Here is a 17696-nt window from a genome sequence, read left to right on the forward strand (position 1 = left end):
TTTCTACAGTAACGTAAGAATGAAAAATGGAGAACTTTATAAGAAAAATTCCTTGTTGAATATTCGTCAAGGTATAGGCAGATACTTAAAGGAGAAGGGTTCAAACATTGATGTTATTACCGATCCTCATTTCGCAAAAGCAAATAGCTGTTTTTCTTCATTACTGAGAAAGACGCGAGCGGAAGGAAAAGGGGCTGTTGTCCATCACCCTGCTCTCACCGTAGAGGACCTGAAGAAATTGTACGGGCATCACGTTATTTTTAATACAAATACCCCACAAGGTCTACTAAATAAAGTTGTTTTTGAAATAATGTTCTATTTCTGTAGAAGGGGACAAGAAAATTTGCACAACCTTCGCGTGCAGGACTTTGAAGTTATCAATTCGAATGGACAAAAATACGTTAAAAAAGTCACTTCAGAGTTATCAAAAAATCATCAATGTACAGTGTATTACAAACGAAATTGAAGGTACAGGAGGAAGAATGTACTCCACTGATTCTGAATTATTATTTCCTCAATTTCTTACGGAAACATATAGTTAATTCATAGCTTTATAGAAACAGCCAGACTGAAATCTACACGCCCCGTTTATCGATTGGTCGAAATCTACAACGGCTGAAGCTGACAAGATACTGACAGGAATAAAATGGACACGCCCTGTTTATCGATTGGTCGAAGCCACCAGCAACCCAAGAAAAATCACGGACTGCACAAAATAATCACGATGATGTCAGACTCGATCAAAGTCTCACAGGAGACTATTTGGCTGTTTCTTTTAGCTAACGTACTTGTGTACATTAACAGTAATTTAGTGAATTTTACTAACTTTTCATAATCAATTTATTAATTAGTTAAAAGAAAGATGTTAATATAAATAATAAAATGCTTTCTTTGATGATTCATGCGGGTTATGAAGGTAGCGATCATTGCAGAAAAAAACTACATAAATTATATATAAAAACACCAACGGGGCAACCGCAATCCTTTCATCTCCCCACAGCCATAACTTAACGAATGATTTGAACATATTTTATTGTGTAAATTATATATTACACAAAAGGATTGGAAACAAGTTCTTACAACTTACAGGTTCCTCTCCTAATATAATGATAATACATATAATATATATATATATACAATTGTCATAGTAGTATTACATGTTACTTATAGTTATTGACTTTATAATAATTAAATTCATAGACATGCATTTACAAAGTAATTGCAAATATATAGTAGATAACGTTAATATACAGTATTAAAAGCAAAATGGAATTTAATTATTAAATCTTCCAGACTCTTTAATGAACATTTGAACTGCTGAAAAAATAAAGCAGTTTGTATTGTAAGGCAAATTGTCACTACCCCAAAGAAGCAAATGTGAGTTAATTAAAATTGTTTCTTCAAGCCTATTAAAAAGTAATTCAAAAAGATTGTTTCTTGCATTTACATTTAATTTTTTTTTTAACTTAACGAATAACACAAGGAACGGCCTGACCAAGATCTGAACATCCGGTCTTTCTTGCGTGTTGCGTATTGCACCTCAGAAGAGCATGGACCTACCCCGAATGTCAAAAGTTTTACGCTTAGCAAGGAAAAGTCATGGAATGCTTGAATTGCTGTACGTATTTACTTTCAAGTGTCATTTTTTAATTCATGGGTTCTTGACTCTTGCATGATATTGAGTTTCTGTACACTTGTAATTTGGCCTTGATTTAGCTTGAATTTCCTCAGAAATTTATTGTGACGTAAAAGAACCTATTGTTACACTAATTGTTAAAAATAGTTTGAAAAAAACAAACCAACACAATATTTTTTAGAATCATGCACATGTAGATGGGTTTATTGTTATCGTGAAACTAAAGAGAGGTGAACGGCGCTATGTTGCATAATGTCGATTTTATAACATCTATAACGCAATACGATATTGTTAGCAAGATATTAAATGTGGTAATTCATTTCAAAAAGTCATACAAAGGCCACTGTTTTTATTACTTACTGTATTGAAACATTTATTTAAGATAAGTTGTGATAGACTTTATTTGATAATGAGAAGAGTAAATTCGAAATTTTAAATATGGAAACTTTACCCTGACCTAAGATATGTATGCAGCCATGATTTCTCCTTTGAAACACCCCTTTAAGCTTGTCAGGTTTGAATACATAACTATAAACAAGTGTACAGCAATTTTGCATTGAAAGGGAGATGAAAGTATTCAGATGATAGCGTTGAAAAATTGAGTGAGTATTCAGATTTAGCTGCAGGTCTGTAGCTCCTGGTCTGAAAAAAATCAGATGGATGACCTGGAAACCACAGTGCATTTAAAAAATTGTGTATTTACTGATATTGTCTATTTTCTTGTCTCAGACTTTCTTCAAAACACTCTACCGGCCTCGGAAATTCAATTATGTAAAATTTACATCGAGATCGAGATTTGCCATTTTTACCTGTAAACAAACTGCACCACTTTCATTTACAAGGCTGGTGATGGTGTTTAAAAAACTATCTGAGGGAAGTAAAGAGATGATATCGGTAGTGAGTTGCATGAAGAATTCATTGGTACTAATTGTTTTCACAGAATCCCAAACTAGCGTATGTTTTTCTGCGCAACAAATACACAATTTTTAGCTCACCGAGACGAAGTCAGGGGGAGAAGGGGGGGGGGGGGAGCTTATGCTATGCCGTCGACGTCTGGACCTGGTTAAAGTTTTTGTTGCAGGTCCTGTTACTAAGTTATTACTTGTCCTATCTTCACCAAACTTGCATGGATGATGCATATGGACCTACTTATGGACTTGAAAGAATTGGATGCTGAATCTGGGCCATGAATTTCAGTTGCTGGAGGGGGTTAAGGTTTATGGAGCAGGTTAAAGTTTTTGGTGTAGGTGCCCTTTGATAGCAATATCTAAGTTAGTACTGGTCCTAACTTTACCATATTTGCATGGATGGTGTGTCTTATGATACTGATGCACCTGACAGGCTTGAATGCTGAATCTCAGCCATAGGTTTCGGATTCTGGATGAGGTTTAGTTTTTTTTGAGAACAGGTAAACGTGTTATATAGATAATAGCTTGCAAAGTTGATTTAACTATAATGTACACGAATCGCAGAGGTAGCTTCAGATGTAAAACCTGATCTCCATTATCAAGGATGCTTAAAAAAGTCTCCTACCTCACTCAGACCTGTTTGATAGATGTTTTTGTTGTGAAACGATATAACATTATTCCCATGATATGGTATTGTATGATATGATACACTATTGTTTTATATGATACAATATTATATCTTATTATATTGTAAAAAGTAATATGATTCGATAGAATATTGCATCAAATTCTTTGTATATTATGATATGATATTGTATCATGATATGGTGTTATATATAGTATTGTATATTATAAAACAATATTGTATATTATGATTTTGTATTATATATTACTTTATCACATGACATTGTTTCATTTGATATTGCAATATATAATATTGTATCATATAATATAATATTGTATGCTATGATATTGTATTATATAAAATATTGCTATATCACATGATATTGTATCATATAATGTAATGTTGTAGCAAATTATATTGTATCATCATATAATACAATAGTATGTTTCAAATATGATACAATATCATACAATACAATATCATACTATATCATATACAATATCATATGTTAAAATATTGTGATGTATTATGTGATATGATATTGTATCATATGATACTATATTGTATACTTTGTATATTATATATTATGATATTGTATTGTGTGATCAAATACAATAATGTATAAAATGATAGTTACAATGCCATATCATATATTACAATATCATATTGGATCATTATTTAATACAGTATTTTTGGGTATGATGAGCAATTTTTGACAAGTTTTGCCCCTTAAACCTAGAAAAATTCCAATTATTTGAAGTTTCCGTTCATTTTCTTAAGAAAGGATGCACATATTGAAATGAAATTTGGTGTACAGGTTTATCATAATAATATCTAGGTCAAGTTTGATTTCGGGTTTGATTGAGCAATTTTCGACAGAGTTATGTGCCTTGGACTTGGAAAAAATTTCAATTACATGTATTTGTAGTTTCTGTTCATTTTCTTCACAGATGTTTCCAAGGGAGGGGGCATAAGTGTTTTACAAACATCTCTTGTTAAAATTACAGATTGTATGAGAGTGCAGGGAAGAACTGCAGGAGATTTTCAGTCAGCTCAGTGTCACAACAATATGAACGGAGTTTAGATGATCTACTCAACTTTGGAAGTAATGACAGGAGGTTTGTATTGTCTAATGTATTTTGAAATGATCCTTGCAGATTTGTGCACTCTATATCTGATATAATGCACCCAGTCTTGCTTAATGTTGTTGAACTTTTTCCCAAATTTGTTAATTTGAAGAAGAAGATATGATAAACAGACTTCGCATAGAGGACAACAGGAAGGAGGAAGAGGGTGGAATTCTTTCAACAGGAGATCAGTAGACTTCCAAGAGATGGAAAAAAACTTTTACCTAGAACATGCTGATGTGAAAAACATACCACAGGTATGCTATGAATGTTTAAAGCTGCTTGGTCTGAGTTTTTGGCCATTATATACCAGTAGTATCAGATAATTTTCTATACAAACTAATTATCTTAAAATAGTTGTTGACTTTCATCTATTTACAGCAGCAGAATTAGTCTCTTTTCAAAGAAATATTGAAGTGAATGAGAATAATTTTAGTATTGAAACACAAAAAACACCTAAGCTATTAAATGCCTCATGGGTGTGTTATAAAGGGAACAGTTGGGTTTTGTCCCCGACTGCTTGGGTTTATTTAGCGTGCACTTTTAAAAGCATTAATGGTTTTAAACACCTCAAACTTCAGAAAGATTTGTCAAATATGCACAAATTTATTTTTGATTTCCAAAACATTTTTGTAAAACTAAATTCTTTATCATTGTGTGTGTGTGAATGCTAAAGTTGTAATACAATCATACCTGCCTTGAATTGTTAGTGAATCTTAATAAATGGCAAAATAAACATTAACCCTTTTATGTAAAGTTCGTTTTGTAAACAAACATTTTACATCATTTTCCCATTGGAAAATCGCTTAAATCACCAGAAAAAATACTATAATGTGTATTATTATGCACATACTAAATAAAACCACTATTTAACAGCTTAAATAAGATTTAAATTGATATAAAATCGAATTAAACGGCTTTTAACTTAGACTAAAATGAAAACTCTAAAATGACTGGAGTAATCAGTAAAGGATTATCTTTACACTGTCTTAACAATTGTCTTCTAGTATGTAATGAAATTGTCTGGGGTTTCTCATACATCTGTTCATTTACTCAGTGGTGTATCGGTATGTCATATCTTGATTTTTTTTTCATTTAGGAAGAAATTGAAGCATTTTACAAGGAACACAAAGTAAAAGTGTTTGGTGATGTTCCTAGACCTGTGTTTGATATGGAGCATGTCAACTTTCCAGGTATTTTGGGCAAACACACATACATATATATATGTTGTTTTATTTTGAATAAAGTTATTAGAAATAAGTTTGAGAAAATATGTCAGTTTTTTTCTCTGTTGCATAAAGATGAGTAATGTAATGGCTTTATATTTTGTGCAGATGAAATTAAAGATCTTCTGGCCAAGCAGGGTATCTGTAAACCTACCCCCATTCAGTCCCTGATGTGGCCTGTGGCCCTGTCAGGGCTGGACAGCGTGGGCATTGCACAGACCGGATCAGGGAAAACCCTTGGGGTGAGACTGAATTGGATTTTCTCCCTCGTTTCATTCCTCTGAAAAATAAATGTTTTATCGATTAATTGATTGAAAATAAGATGAGAACAGAATTTAGGATTGGTGTTCATTACAAATTGCATTTAATAACATGAATTCAGCATATATACAAAATGAACAACAAAAATCAAACTGTGTTTTCCTCATAAATATTTTTAAAATTTATTTTTACATCTTTGTACATCACAAATCCAGACAACCAACAGTTGTATAAGATCAACAAAATCATAATCACAAAGTACATTGTATATGTACATATACTCTGTATTTATTTGTCACAAAAACATGTATGGGTGGATGGGCATGGAAAACCAGACACAGAACCTCCAATGCTTTGTAATGAAAGTGGCAATAATAAACATACCCCAGTAAATTTATTTATAATCAATGCAAAAGCACTCATGCATGACATATTAAGAAGTAGCTGCAATAATGTAGCCCTCTCCGATTTTTTATATCCACAGGATCTCCGTAATGGTGCAAAATTAAGTTTTTAATGCGGCTGACTTCGGTCTGAAAAGATCGATTTTATATTTGTCTTCCTTGAGATAAAATGATTTTTTAATTCAGGTTAAACAAATTAATCGTATATAAATCAAAACCAGATAAAACACATCAGCATGTTTACCAGTCGTCTTTTTCAGCAGCCATGACAGTTCTCGCGTGATTTTATGGGATGTACGCTTGGAGTTTTGATGGGCTTGATAACGTGAATGTCAGTGTAAATAATTGATCTTACCTCGTTATATCACTAAAACATCATTTAAGGAAATGGTATATAATGGAAAATTCATATTTACCGCGTTAATTATGTTTATAATAGGGGAATTCCTATATTCAGTTCAAGATCCGCTCCTGAATTCTCATTGGCTGTCCCAAAATAAAAGGTATCAGGAGAAAACGTACCCAAGAGAAAACGTACCCAGGAGAAAACGTACCCAATCTCTAGGGTACGTTTTCTCCTGGAGAAAACGTACCCGGGTACGTTTTCTCCAAGAGAAAACGTACCCTATGAAAATCATAATTATACTACTTAATAGTTTTTAATACTTTTAAATACTATTTTCATAATAAATATACAGAAATGTAAGAGTTTTATAGATATATGAATGTAATACTTTATAATTTTAAAGGGGTTGGTCATATTAAATAATTTTCAAAAGCTACTTTTATGCATATTTCAATGCATAGATGTATAGAAATATATTCCTTTTATGAATAATATCTTTATAATAATTGTAGCAACTTTTATTTTAGTACGAAATAATTACCTGTCATAAAGTATTTCTAATTATCCATTTATCGGTAGCCTTACCAATTTGAGTTTCTCTATGCGAGATCCACTGATTTTAATTATAGTGATAATCAATTAAATACCTTAGCAGTTAATTTATTATTATGTAATATTATGTATTGCCTCCCCGCGCAGGAGGTAGAAATATTCACTCTCCACACATTATACATGTCAGTGGCGTCGGAAGCAAATTGACTGTTCAATGTTACATTTCGTAGTAGTTTCCATATATATGAATCAAACAAATATTCAAAAGACTTCAGTAGACTTGGTTTTATAGCAACTTTGTTCTATAGATAAAATTAAAAAAAAATGTTAAAAATAACGCGATATCGACTTCTTGACATACTCATCATTTAGTTATCCAAATGAGATTGCAATAAAAACTTATTATTTAACGGTTTCGTTTATGGTGTATTAATTGTCGACTAATTAAACTGCCCAGGCCATGTTCGTGTATGTGTATGTTACAAATTATTGTCTTAATAATTTAAGTACGTGACTATGCATTTAAAAACAACAACAACAAATGATACAAATTTTTATTGTATATTTTATTTTGTTTCATTTAAGAATATCTATGAAAACCATTTTTTTCATAGGGTACGTTTTCTCTTGGAGAAAACGTACCCGGGTACGTTTTCTCCTGGAGAAAACGTACCCTATAAATTGGGTACGTTTTCTCCTGGGTACGTTTTCTCCTGGGTACGTTTTCTCCAGCATTCAAATAAAACCGGTCAAGGTCAGTAGACATGGCGGACAAATTCAACTTTCGTTGTTGACATACACGAAAAGTAACCGATATATGGACTATACTTGATATTTTTGGATTAATTTATGCCATAGACATCTACAACGTTTGAGTTCAGGTAAGAAATGCAAATGTTATTGTCATTTATAAACGATTTGAGACGAAATCGTTGCGGGAGTGAATCACTCCCGCACTTGCACCATTACGGAGATCCTATGGAGTTGTAGCCCTCTCCCAAAAAAAAAAAAAAAAAAAAAAAATCGGGAGAGGGCTACATTATTGCAGCTAATTAAGAAGTAATGAGGCAAAGAAATTTAACAGAAATTTCCATAGATAAAAACATAAAGAAATAAATCTGATGTCCTCTTGTTTGTCACCTTATTTGTTTCACTGACCAATGTGGCTACTAAGCGTGTTAGACCAAATTGTTATTTATTCATGTGTTTATTTCAGTACATGCTACCAGCTATTGTACATTCAATGAACCAGGGGCCCAGGAGACATGAGCATCGGAAGCATCCCAGGGTAATTGGCAACTTTCTAACTTGTTTGTAGTCAGTGAAATAACCACATACAGTTGTGTTTGACAAACTATATCTTGGTTGTTATTTTTTTTATTCTCCAGACGTTAGTTATTGCACCAACAAGGGAGCTAACCAAGCAGATTTCGACTGTCTCGTGGCCATTCTGCAAATTGTACAGAATGAGGACTTTGTGTTTGTATGGTGGCGCTTCGAAGTCCATTCAAGAACAAGACCTCTTGCGTAGGTTTTATCAGTTTTACTGCAGAGTCTTCAAACAGATATCTTATAAGTTTATGAAAAAAAGTAACATCAATTTCATATTTTTCTATTACAGGTATATATATAATTGTAATTTTTATTTATGATATTCATTCACAAGCATGGTACCTACATTGTATTTAAAAATTCAACATATATATTTTTATGCTATAAAATCTTGCATCTCTTTGGATATAACCTTTCCTTACCTGATATTGTCCTCCAATGAACCAGTGCAGAATTATATCAATTTTCATGAGTGCTTCAAAAGAATTTACTTAACCAATAAAATAATTTTTTTGGTGGTTATTGGAGATCTGAAGTAGCAAAAATTACAGAAAAAATACATAACTTGTCTGTGGGTAAAATGTAGGTTATGTAAAATTTGTTTGCTATGATATGAATTTTGGGTGATACCAAATAATGTGGCTAAATATAGCATCCTGTAGAAAACTCTTGTTCAAAACAATGTAAACTCAAATGTATTACAATACCAGCAGTATAGTAACAGTAAATTTCATTGGACTGTTAGGTGGACAGGACATTGTTGTGGCTACACCAGGCCGACTGTTGGACTTGCTGAACAATTACAGCACCCTCCTAGATGAGGTTTCGTACTTGGTGCTCGACGAAGCAGACAGAATGCTAGACATGGGCTTCGAACCTCAAATCAAAAGCATCATGAACTTCTTGAATGTAAGTTTTCTGTTGATTTTTAGCTCACCTGAACCGAAGGTTCAAGTGAGCTTTTCTGATCACCCGTTGTCCGTCGTCCGTCCGTCCGTCTGTCTGTCTGTCCGTCCGTCTGTAAACTTTTGACATTTTCAACTTCTTCTCAAAAACCACTGGGCCAAATTTAACCAAATTTGGTACAAAGCATCCTTATGTAGAGGGGGTTATAAATTGTTAAAATAAAGGGCACAGCCCTTTTCAAAAGGGAGATAATTGCGAAACAGTAAGTTTAGGGTGCATGTCTTTAAAAATCTTCTTCTCAAGAACCACTGCACCAGAAATGCCAATATTTACACAAAAGCTTGTATATATAGTGAAGATTCTAAATTGTAAAAATCGTGACCCTCGGACCAAAACTAGGGCCCCAGGCGGGGTTCAAAGTTTAACATAGAACAACATATGGAAAATGTTTAAAAAATGTTCTTCTCAAGAACCACTGCACCAGAAATGCCAATATTTACACAAAAACTTGTATATATAGTGAAGATACTAAATTGTAAAAATCGTGACCCTCGGACCAAAACTGGGGCCCCAGGCGGGGTTCAAAGTTTAACATAGAAATACATAGGAAATTTTTTAAAAAATCTTCTACTCAAGAACCACTGCACCAGAAATGCCAATATTTACACAAAAGCTTGTATACATAGTGAAGATTCTAAATTGTAAAAATCGTGACCCTCGGACCAAAACTTGGGCCCCAGGCGGGGTTCAAAGTTTAACATAGAAATACATAGGAAAATGTTTAAAAATCTTCTTCTCAAGAACCACTGCACCATAAATGCCAATATTTACACAAAAGCTTGTATACATAGTGAAGATTCTAAATTGTAAAAATCGTGACCCTCGGACCAAAACTGGGGCCCCAGGCGGGGTTCAAAGTTTAACATAGAAATACATAGGAAAATGTTTAAAAATCTTATTCTCAAGAACCACTGCACCATAAATGCCAATATTTACACAAAAGCTTGTATATATAGTGAAGATTTTAAATTGTAAAAATCGTGCCCCTCGGACCAAGACTGGGGCCCCAGGCGGGGTTCAAAGTTTAACATAGAAATACCTTAGGAAAATGTTTAAAAAATGTTCTTCTCAAGAACCACTGCACCAGAAATGCCAATATTTACACAAAAGCTTGTATGTATAATGAAGATTCTAAATTGTAGAAATCGTGACCCTCGGACCAAGACTGGGGCCCCAGGCGGGGTTCAAAGTTTAACATAAAACTACATATGAAAAATGTTTAAAAATTTTCTTCTCAAGAACCACTTCACCAAAAATGCCAATACATACACAAAAGGTTGTATACATAGTGAAGATTGTAAAAATCGTGACCCCCGAACAAAAAGTGGGGCCCCAGTAGGGGTTTAGATTTTAACATATGTAGGAAAATGTTTTAAAATCTTCTTCTCAAGAACTATAGTGCAACTGTTTGGGATATTACTATGCATACATGTACATCCTAAAATAATGTAGATTCAAAAAATTGTAACTCCCGGACAATTGATGGGCACCAAGAGGGGTTCAAAATTTAAACATTTTAAAAAACATAAAGGAAAAGTTTAAAAATTTTCTTCTCAAAAACTACAATGTTTTAGTTTGTGGAATTTCTATGCATGCATCCTTCGCTTATGTAGATTCCTAATTGGTAAAATCGTGACCCCCGGACCAATACTGGGGCCCCAAGATGGGGTCAAAATTTATTAAAGAAATATAAAGGTAACATGTTAAAAAATCTTCTTCTCGAGAACTACAATGCTTCAATTTGTGTGATTACAATCATGCATACAACCTTGGATAATGAAGGTTCGACAGTTTTAAAATAGTGACCCCTGGACTAATACTAGAGACCCAAGATGGGTTTAAAGTTAAATGTAGATGTACCGGTATATATGGAAAATGTTTAAAAATCTTCTTTTCGAGAACTACAATGCATCAATTTGTCAGATAACTACGTCAGCACCCTCAAATAGTGTAGATTCGAAATTATAAAAGCCGTGATCTCAATCTAATACTGGGGCCCCAAGAGGTGTTCAAAGTTTAGCATAGAAATATAGAGGAAAAATGTTGAAAAATCTTTTTCTAGGGAACTATAATGCTTCAGCTTGTGAGATAACTAGGCAAGCATCCTTAAATAATGTAGATTCCAAATAATTAAAACTTTAGCACTGGACTAATACTGTGGCCCCAAGAGGGGTTCAAAGTTTAACATAGAAAGATATATTGAAAATGTTTTTAAAAAGTTTTTCTCGAGAACTATAATGCTACAGTTTGTGAGATTACTATGCAAGGATCCTCAAATTGTGTAAACTCTAATGTAGTGGAACCAAGAGTTATCTTTCTTGTGTTCTGTACAGTCTGAGAGTTATTCCTCTTGAAGTGGAACTCTGCTATGTTCAGTTTTTCAGGTTGTGTACGTGCGGTCCCACCGCAGTGCTTCACATTTTCATTCCTATGTTACTATTTATGTTGTTCAAGCCAACCATAAACCTCGGACCATAACTGGGTCCCCAGAAAGGGGTTCAATGTTTAAAATAGAAAAAGCGTATGCTACGAAATGTAATGTTACAAGGAACTGCTGTTCAGGTGAGCGATGTGGCCCATGGGCCTCTTGTTTTTGTTTTGTTTTTTTTTACTTTGGCTTGCAGATGAATTGCTTATAACTTATGTACCAGTAATTGAAAACACAAAATCCATTTCATGAACTCAAATTATTAATGCTTGAGTAAATACAGATACATTATTTTGTGTAGCAAAGAGAGTGGGGAAATTTCTTTAACTAATTTTATAATATTGTAGTGTTATAATTAAATTTCTTGTTTTAACAGCCATATAGACAAACAACAATGTGGAGTGCTACCTGGCCCAGGGAGGTGGAGAATTTGGCCTTAGGTTACATGAGTAATAATGTTCAGGTTCAATTAGGGAGCCATGAATTGACCGTTAATCAGAATATTGAGCAGAAGATTGTACCTGTGGAAGATGAAAGAGATAAACTCTTCAAGTAAGAATTACAAGAAAAATAAGACTTACAGCTGGTCACTATATTACAGATGGGCATCCATCAGCTAATCTGCAAATTAAATTAGCTATCAAATTAATCCTGATGACACAACAAAAACAGAACGCTTTGGCTATGTTTGTATAGTTTTACAAAAACTTACCAAAATAATGGTTTCACCATCATTAAACATCCTTAATCAATATTTGTAACATCAAATCAATAGTATTTGTTTTATAAAACTTAAACAACTGTTGCTCATTTGAGTCAATTCATTCTAACAAGCATTCGCAACTTTGTGGTCAAGGTTGGGCATAGTGGTCCAATGGCCTCCTTAGTGTGTTTGGATTGTATATAATTTGGGTTAATGTCCAATGCCTTATGCTAGTTATATTAATTTAGATTTGTAGAAGAAATGAAACCAGTACTAAATGATCCCTCCAACAAAGTGCTGATATTCACCAACACCAAAGTAAAGGCATCAGACTTGGCCTACAAATTAAAAGGAGCCCTCAGGTAGGTCTGAAAATGTGGGACTTGCATTTATGTTGATTGTGTAAATTACTGTAAAAGTGGTTATTCACACTGGTGGTAAAGTATGCGGTTTTTATGGTCAAACAATACGCGTGGGTATTAAATACGCGGATGTGTAATTGACCACTCTAAAATGTGAGTTTTTACCATACGCGAAGGGATATTTTACACGGTTTTAAGCTTACCGCATAACTAGTGTAAATTTCCCCCATGCGTAAATAACCACTTTTACAGTATTGCTGTTGATAGATCTTAGGGTTGTAAAAGGGTGACATAATGAATGAAATAGTTAATGGACACTGGACAAAAATGATTGGCAAATTAGGTCTTATCTAATTTATTTGCAAATGTTTTCATTTATTACTTGCCCTTAGATTGTTATTATTTCAAAACCACTTGCTCATCTCCCCTCTTTTTTGGATAGAAAAGGCATAACTGCTATTCATGGAGACATCAGCCAGATGAACAGAGAGAGAGCCCTGAGAGGTAAGATCCAGCTCAATATTACCCAGTGTGATGGTGATTAGATGTCCTGATTCCGCCAGCACTTCTCATCTATACACTCTTTGTATACCCAGTCTGTTAGAGACTCTGTGTAGATAATGGCAGTTTTTTGGGGAGTTGATTTTAATCAACTTTCCTATGCAGTTACTCTGGCAAACCGAAAGTGAAACAGTGTTTGGACCTAAGCACAAATCATTACCGCTGACAAGACTTAGTTCTTGAAAATAATAGAAAAATTCAAAGTAATGTATGCTGAAGCATTGTTTTTCAAGGAAACTTATCAATAAACACTTTGAAAATAGTCAGATTTTATATAATACGAACAACTAAGATATTTTTATAGTCTCATGTATTCCTACGCCAGAGTTTAATATAGCCTCGTTCAAGCAAACACTCGGCTGTCACCGTAAATCTCTGAAAAGCAGAGAGGCTCTCTTGCTTGTCGTAGATTAACGGAGACAGCCAAGCGTCTGGTTGAACGAGACTACAGTTCGATATCAATAGTGCTTGGATCCATTAAATTTTTAGAATTGCTTTGATTACTTATACATAGTTTGAAATCAATCTTTAAATATAACACAACATGATTCATATGGGGTTTCTCGAAATTCTTGTCGGAAAAGTCTAAAATTCAAAAGTGCGTAATTCAAATACAGACTAGAAACTAATTGCCATGCAAGATAAGTTGATTTTAAAATAAATGATAATCGATAAAATCAACTCCCGTCAGTACTTCAGTACTTTGATTGATGAAATGGTGGCATGTAGTACTAAACAGTAAGCTCGACTTTTCATCAACAACTGAATAGATTCCATGAAACTAGGTCATAAAATGTTTTTATATAGAAAGAAAATTAATCCCTTTTATCTTAATTAATTTACTGTATGGAATGCATGCATTGCCATTCTTCATACATACAAGTACCGATACATGTAGAATTTGGTCAACCGATTACATTTAAATACAGTAAAAAAGTATTTCAAAAAGTATTTGTGCCCTTGCCTGATAAAAATGCTTTTTATTTTGACAGATTTCAGCAAGGGGAATGTACCCATTCTTGTTGCAACAGATGTTGCTGCCAGAGGAATAGGTTTGTATAACTAGTACTTATCTGCATCATCCCTTACATGATGGCTCTGAGTGATGGAATGATATTCATCGTGTAGAGCTACTGTCGATAAATGTAGTACCAGTTTCATTCAGTTTATCCATATGAGGGAGCAAAAGTCACAATAAAACATTTATAAAAGTACACACAGCAGAGTAAGTTTAGGTGCTATGGAGCAGCTCCATATTGTGATGTGCTTCCTATTGAATAAACAATACACATCATTCAGTTTAATTTTATATGTTTTTTCTTTCACAAGTATGTTACATATCAGTGTAGAACAATTGGTTAGAGCATCTGTTGCTAATCTGTATGTCATGAGTTCGAATCCTGGTGGGGCTTTTATTAGAAGTTTTACCTTTCAAAAACAATTTAGATGCATTTTTTCGGAAATTCTAAACCGTTGAAAGTATTTTGATTATGGTGTTCTTTTATCCACATAAATATCACCAGGTGTCCCATACCACCTTAAAATGAATAACTTCCACAGCCAACATACAGTGTACTCAATGTTTAGTCAATCAACCGTTAAATAATATGAATATGAACTTTCATGTCAAAAACATCTAGCAACTGGTTAATAACATGTACTGGTATACATGATTTGTGCCATCTCAAAAGTTGTCTGAAAACTATTTGTGAAACGATTTAAGGTACAACTAAAATTTCTTTCACTCACACTGTTTTTATATTTACAGATGTAAGTGACATAACACATGTGGTGAACTTTGATTTCCCAAAAGACCTGACAGATTACATCCACAGAGTTGGACGAACAGGACGGGCAGGCAAGAAAGGCAATGCTCTCTCCTTTATATCCCTGCAAGAGGATGGAAAAGTCTGTGAGAGGCTGGTTGAACTACTCAGGGAAAGCAATCAAGAAATTCCTGATGACCTTTTAAAAGGTAATTGATATTGAGGTTTTCATGTGACTTGTCCTCCAAATTTTAAGATGATTTTGCTGGTCCTTAGGTTGAAAGAAATATGACGATTGGTCATCGGCATGTTTTTGGGGCTCTCTTATAGAATTTGTTTTCTATTTTAGCCTCCATGAGGAAATCATACTTTGGTTCCTCTGGTTCATATCGAAAGTTTGGTTCCGGAGGCAGAAAGTTCAGAGACCCATATAACAATGAAAATTATGGAGGTCGAAAATTCAGATCAAGAGACAACTTTAAGAATGAAGATTACGGAGACAAAAAGTTTAGATCAAGAGACAACTTTAACAATGAAGATTACGGAGACAAAAAGTTTAGATCAAGAGACACATTTAACAGTGAAGATTATGGAGAACGAAAGTTTAGATCAAGAGACACATTTGACAATGAAGACAATGGAGAAAAGAGTTATAAAAAACGACACCACAATTATTTCCAAGGTGACTCTGAAGATGCTTCATATTAGACTCACCACGACGTACGCATGGAATTGGCAGTCAACAAACATACATGACATAGCATCATTATACAAAATCTAGCTGTATTGTTACTAAAGACCATGATAGTTCATCAACACTTCGCTGATGTGCTGAATTGAATGGGTCTCAGTGACATATGCTGGAGGCATTGTCAGTTCCTGTGTCTAAGCTGAGCTGCTACAGCAAACAGCTGTATGCCGTTTAGGAGCATGCCCAAAGAAGCATGCTAAAGGACAGCAGAGATAACAATAATACATGTATCAGTTTTGATTTACATGTAAAAATGTAATGCATGTACATGTATGTACAGTATACAGGGAAATATTTGCCCCCGTTTTATTTTCACTCCTTTCGCCCTTGTTGTCAGCGGGTGAATTTAAGACTGGACAAATTCAAATGTCTCAAATAATCTCTTTTATACACAAATATGTCTGGATAAATTCAAGATGGGGCAAAACCGTTTGCAAGTGAGAAAGGACAAAAAAATCATGGGGCAAAGATACCCTGTATACAGTCATTCAACAGCTTAATTAAAAATTTTAACATTTAGGAATTATTATTTTTGAACATGTAAGTGAAAACCCTTAAAGAAAATCAAGAAAATGTAACATGGAATGTACATGTATAAATATAATGCATAGTTTTCTTGCAACTTGTGCAAAAGAACTTTTCTATTAACTTTAAGTTTATCTGTATGTTGACTTTGTTATAATACAGGTATGATGAAAAATAAATTAATATGCTTGCTAGGTTAAGTTTTTGTATGATTAGTTTGGCCTTTGGACCCAAGTACTAGCTACCACCAACTGTTTGTACATCAGACATGGCAGTTTTTATTAAATGTTTTTACTTTAATATTTTGTTGTGGAAATAATGCCAAGGTTTAAACATGTACATGTATTTTAAAAAGTTTTTGAGCAGTAGTACAGTGTAATATGCATATTTTTATTTTTCAGTGTGGAACAATAAACCAGGTTTTATAGGATCAACTTTTGTTCCCAATATTTGTCTTGTACCTGGGTACACATAAATATCTGTATCATTAAAATTTGAAACTCAAGTTTTTTTTAAAATTTCTATTGTTAATTTATTACTGCGAGTGTTGCATGCAACCATTCAACAATTCCAACCACAAGACGCCCCCAAAGTTAAACTTGATTTTAAGGTACCTCACTACACCTAGACTTCTACTCTTTAAGACACTACATCACAAGATGGCGATTATACATATTCATGTATGTTTTGTTAAAGTGTTTGTATCAATTGATTTGGTTGTATATTGTCATACGGTAGTTTAAGTTAATATAATTCTGCTTATCATACATGTAAAAGTCCTTTTCTGTAGGGCAAAATACAGGAATGATTTCCTTAACACATGTATTGAAAAACTATACACATTTGTTTCATGGTTAGGTTTTATTGTTGTAGGTTATTTGAAATTCCCCAATTTACCTGTATTTTTAGTCCAGTATTTAAAAAAGGGATGCATTCAATGGAAAGGCAGGTGCATTAAAGGAAGTGAACATGAAAAAATTATCAAGGGCTCAAATTTGTCTGTTTGATGTGTATAATGATATCTGAAAACCGTTTAGACATAGCTTTCCTCAGTAAGACGATATACCACTTAGAATAACTAATTCTTGCAATCCATGAGCGCTGCCATATTGTTTAATTTATTACCTCCCTGCTGGGTTATCGCTAAGCATCTAAGAGAGGGCAGCACTGCTGCTGACATCAGTGAGACACATTGCATTTTTACACACGTGCAGTAG

General features: G+C 33.7%; 1 protein-coding gene across 1 annotated transcript; it reads left to right on the plus strand.

The window, feature by feature from the left end:
* The first annotated feature begins 1514 nt into the window (after positions 1-1514).
* On the plus strand, positions 1515-16473 carry LOC128164718 (uncharacterized). The gene is made up of 14 exons (XM_052828712.1): positions 1515-1618; positions 4177-4287; positions 4409-4553; positions 5396-5489; positions 5631-5764; positions 8302-8373; positions 8474-8612; positions 9163-9326; positions 12188-12363; positions 12763-12876; positions 13319-13380; positions 14430-14489; positions 15206-15412; positions 15553-16473. The coding sequence occupies exons 1-14, from the start codon at positions 1551-1553 to the stop codon at positions 15909-15911; spliced, it is 1905 nt and encodes a 634-aa protein (XP_052684672.1). The 5' UTR covers positions 1515-1550; the 3' UTR covers positions 15912-16473.
* Positions 16474-17696: the final 1223 nt, after the last annotated feature.

The sequence above is a fragment of the Crassostrea angulata genome, chromosome 10, assembly GCF_025612915.1.
Source record: "Crassostrea angulata isolate pt1a10 chromosome 10, ASM2561291v2, whole genome shotgun sequence".
Taxonomy (NCBI): Eukaryota; Metazoa; Mollusca; class Bivalvia; order Ostreida; family Ostreidae; genus Magallana; species Magallana angulata.

What these genes read in the sequence shown, in the direction of transcription:
- LOC128164718 (XM_052828712.1), top strand. Translation starts at nt 1,551, where the DNA reads ATGGACCTACCCCGAATGTCAAAAGTTTTACGCTTAGCAAGGAAAAGT. An exon ending in TTTGGAAGTAATGACAGGAG is followed by an intron (nt 4,288 to 4,408) that starts GTTTGTATTGTC and finishes GTTAATTTGAAG; the next exon opens with AAGAAGATATGATAAACAGA. An exon ending in AGCATCGGAAGCATCCCAGG is followed by an intron (nt 8,374 to 8,473) that starts GTAATTGGCAAC and finishes TTTATTCTCCAG; the next exon opens with ACGTTAGTTATTGCACCAAC.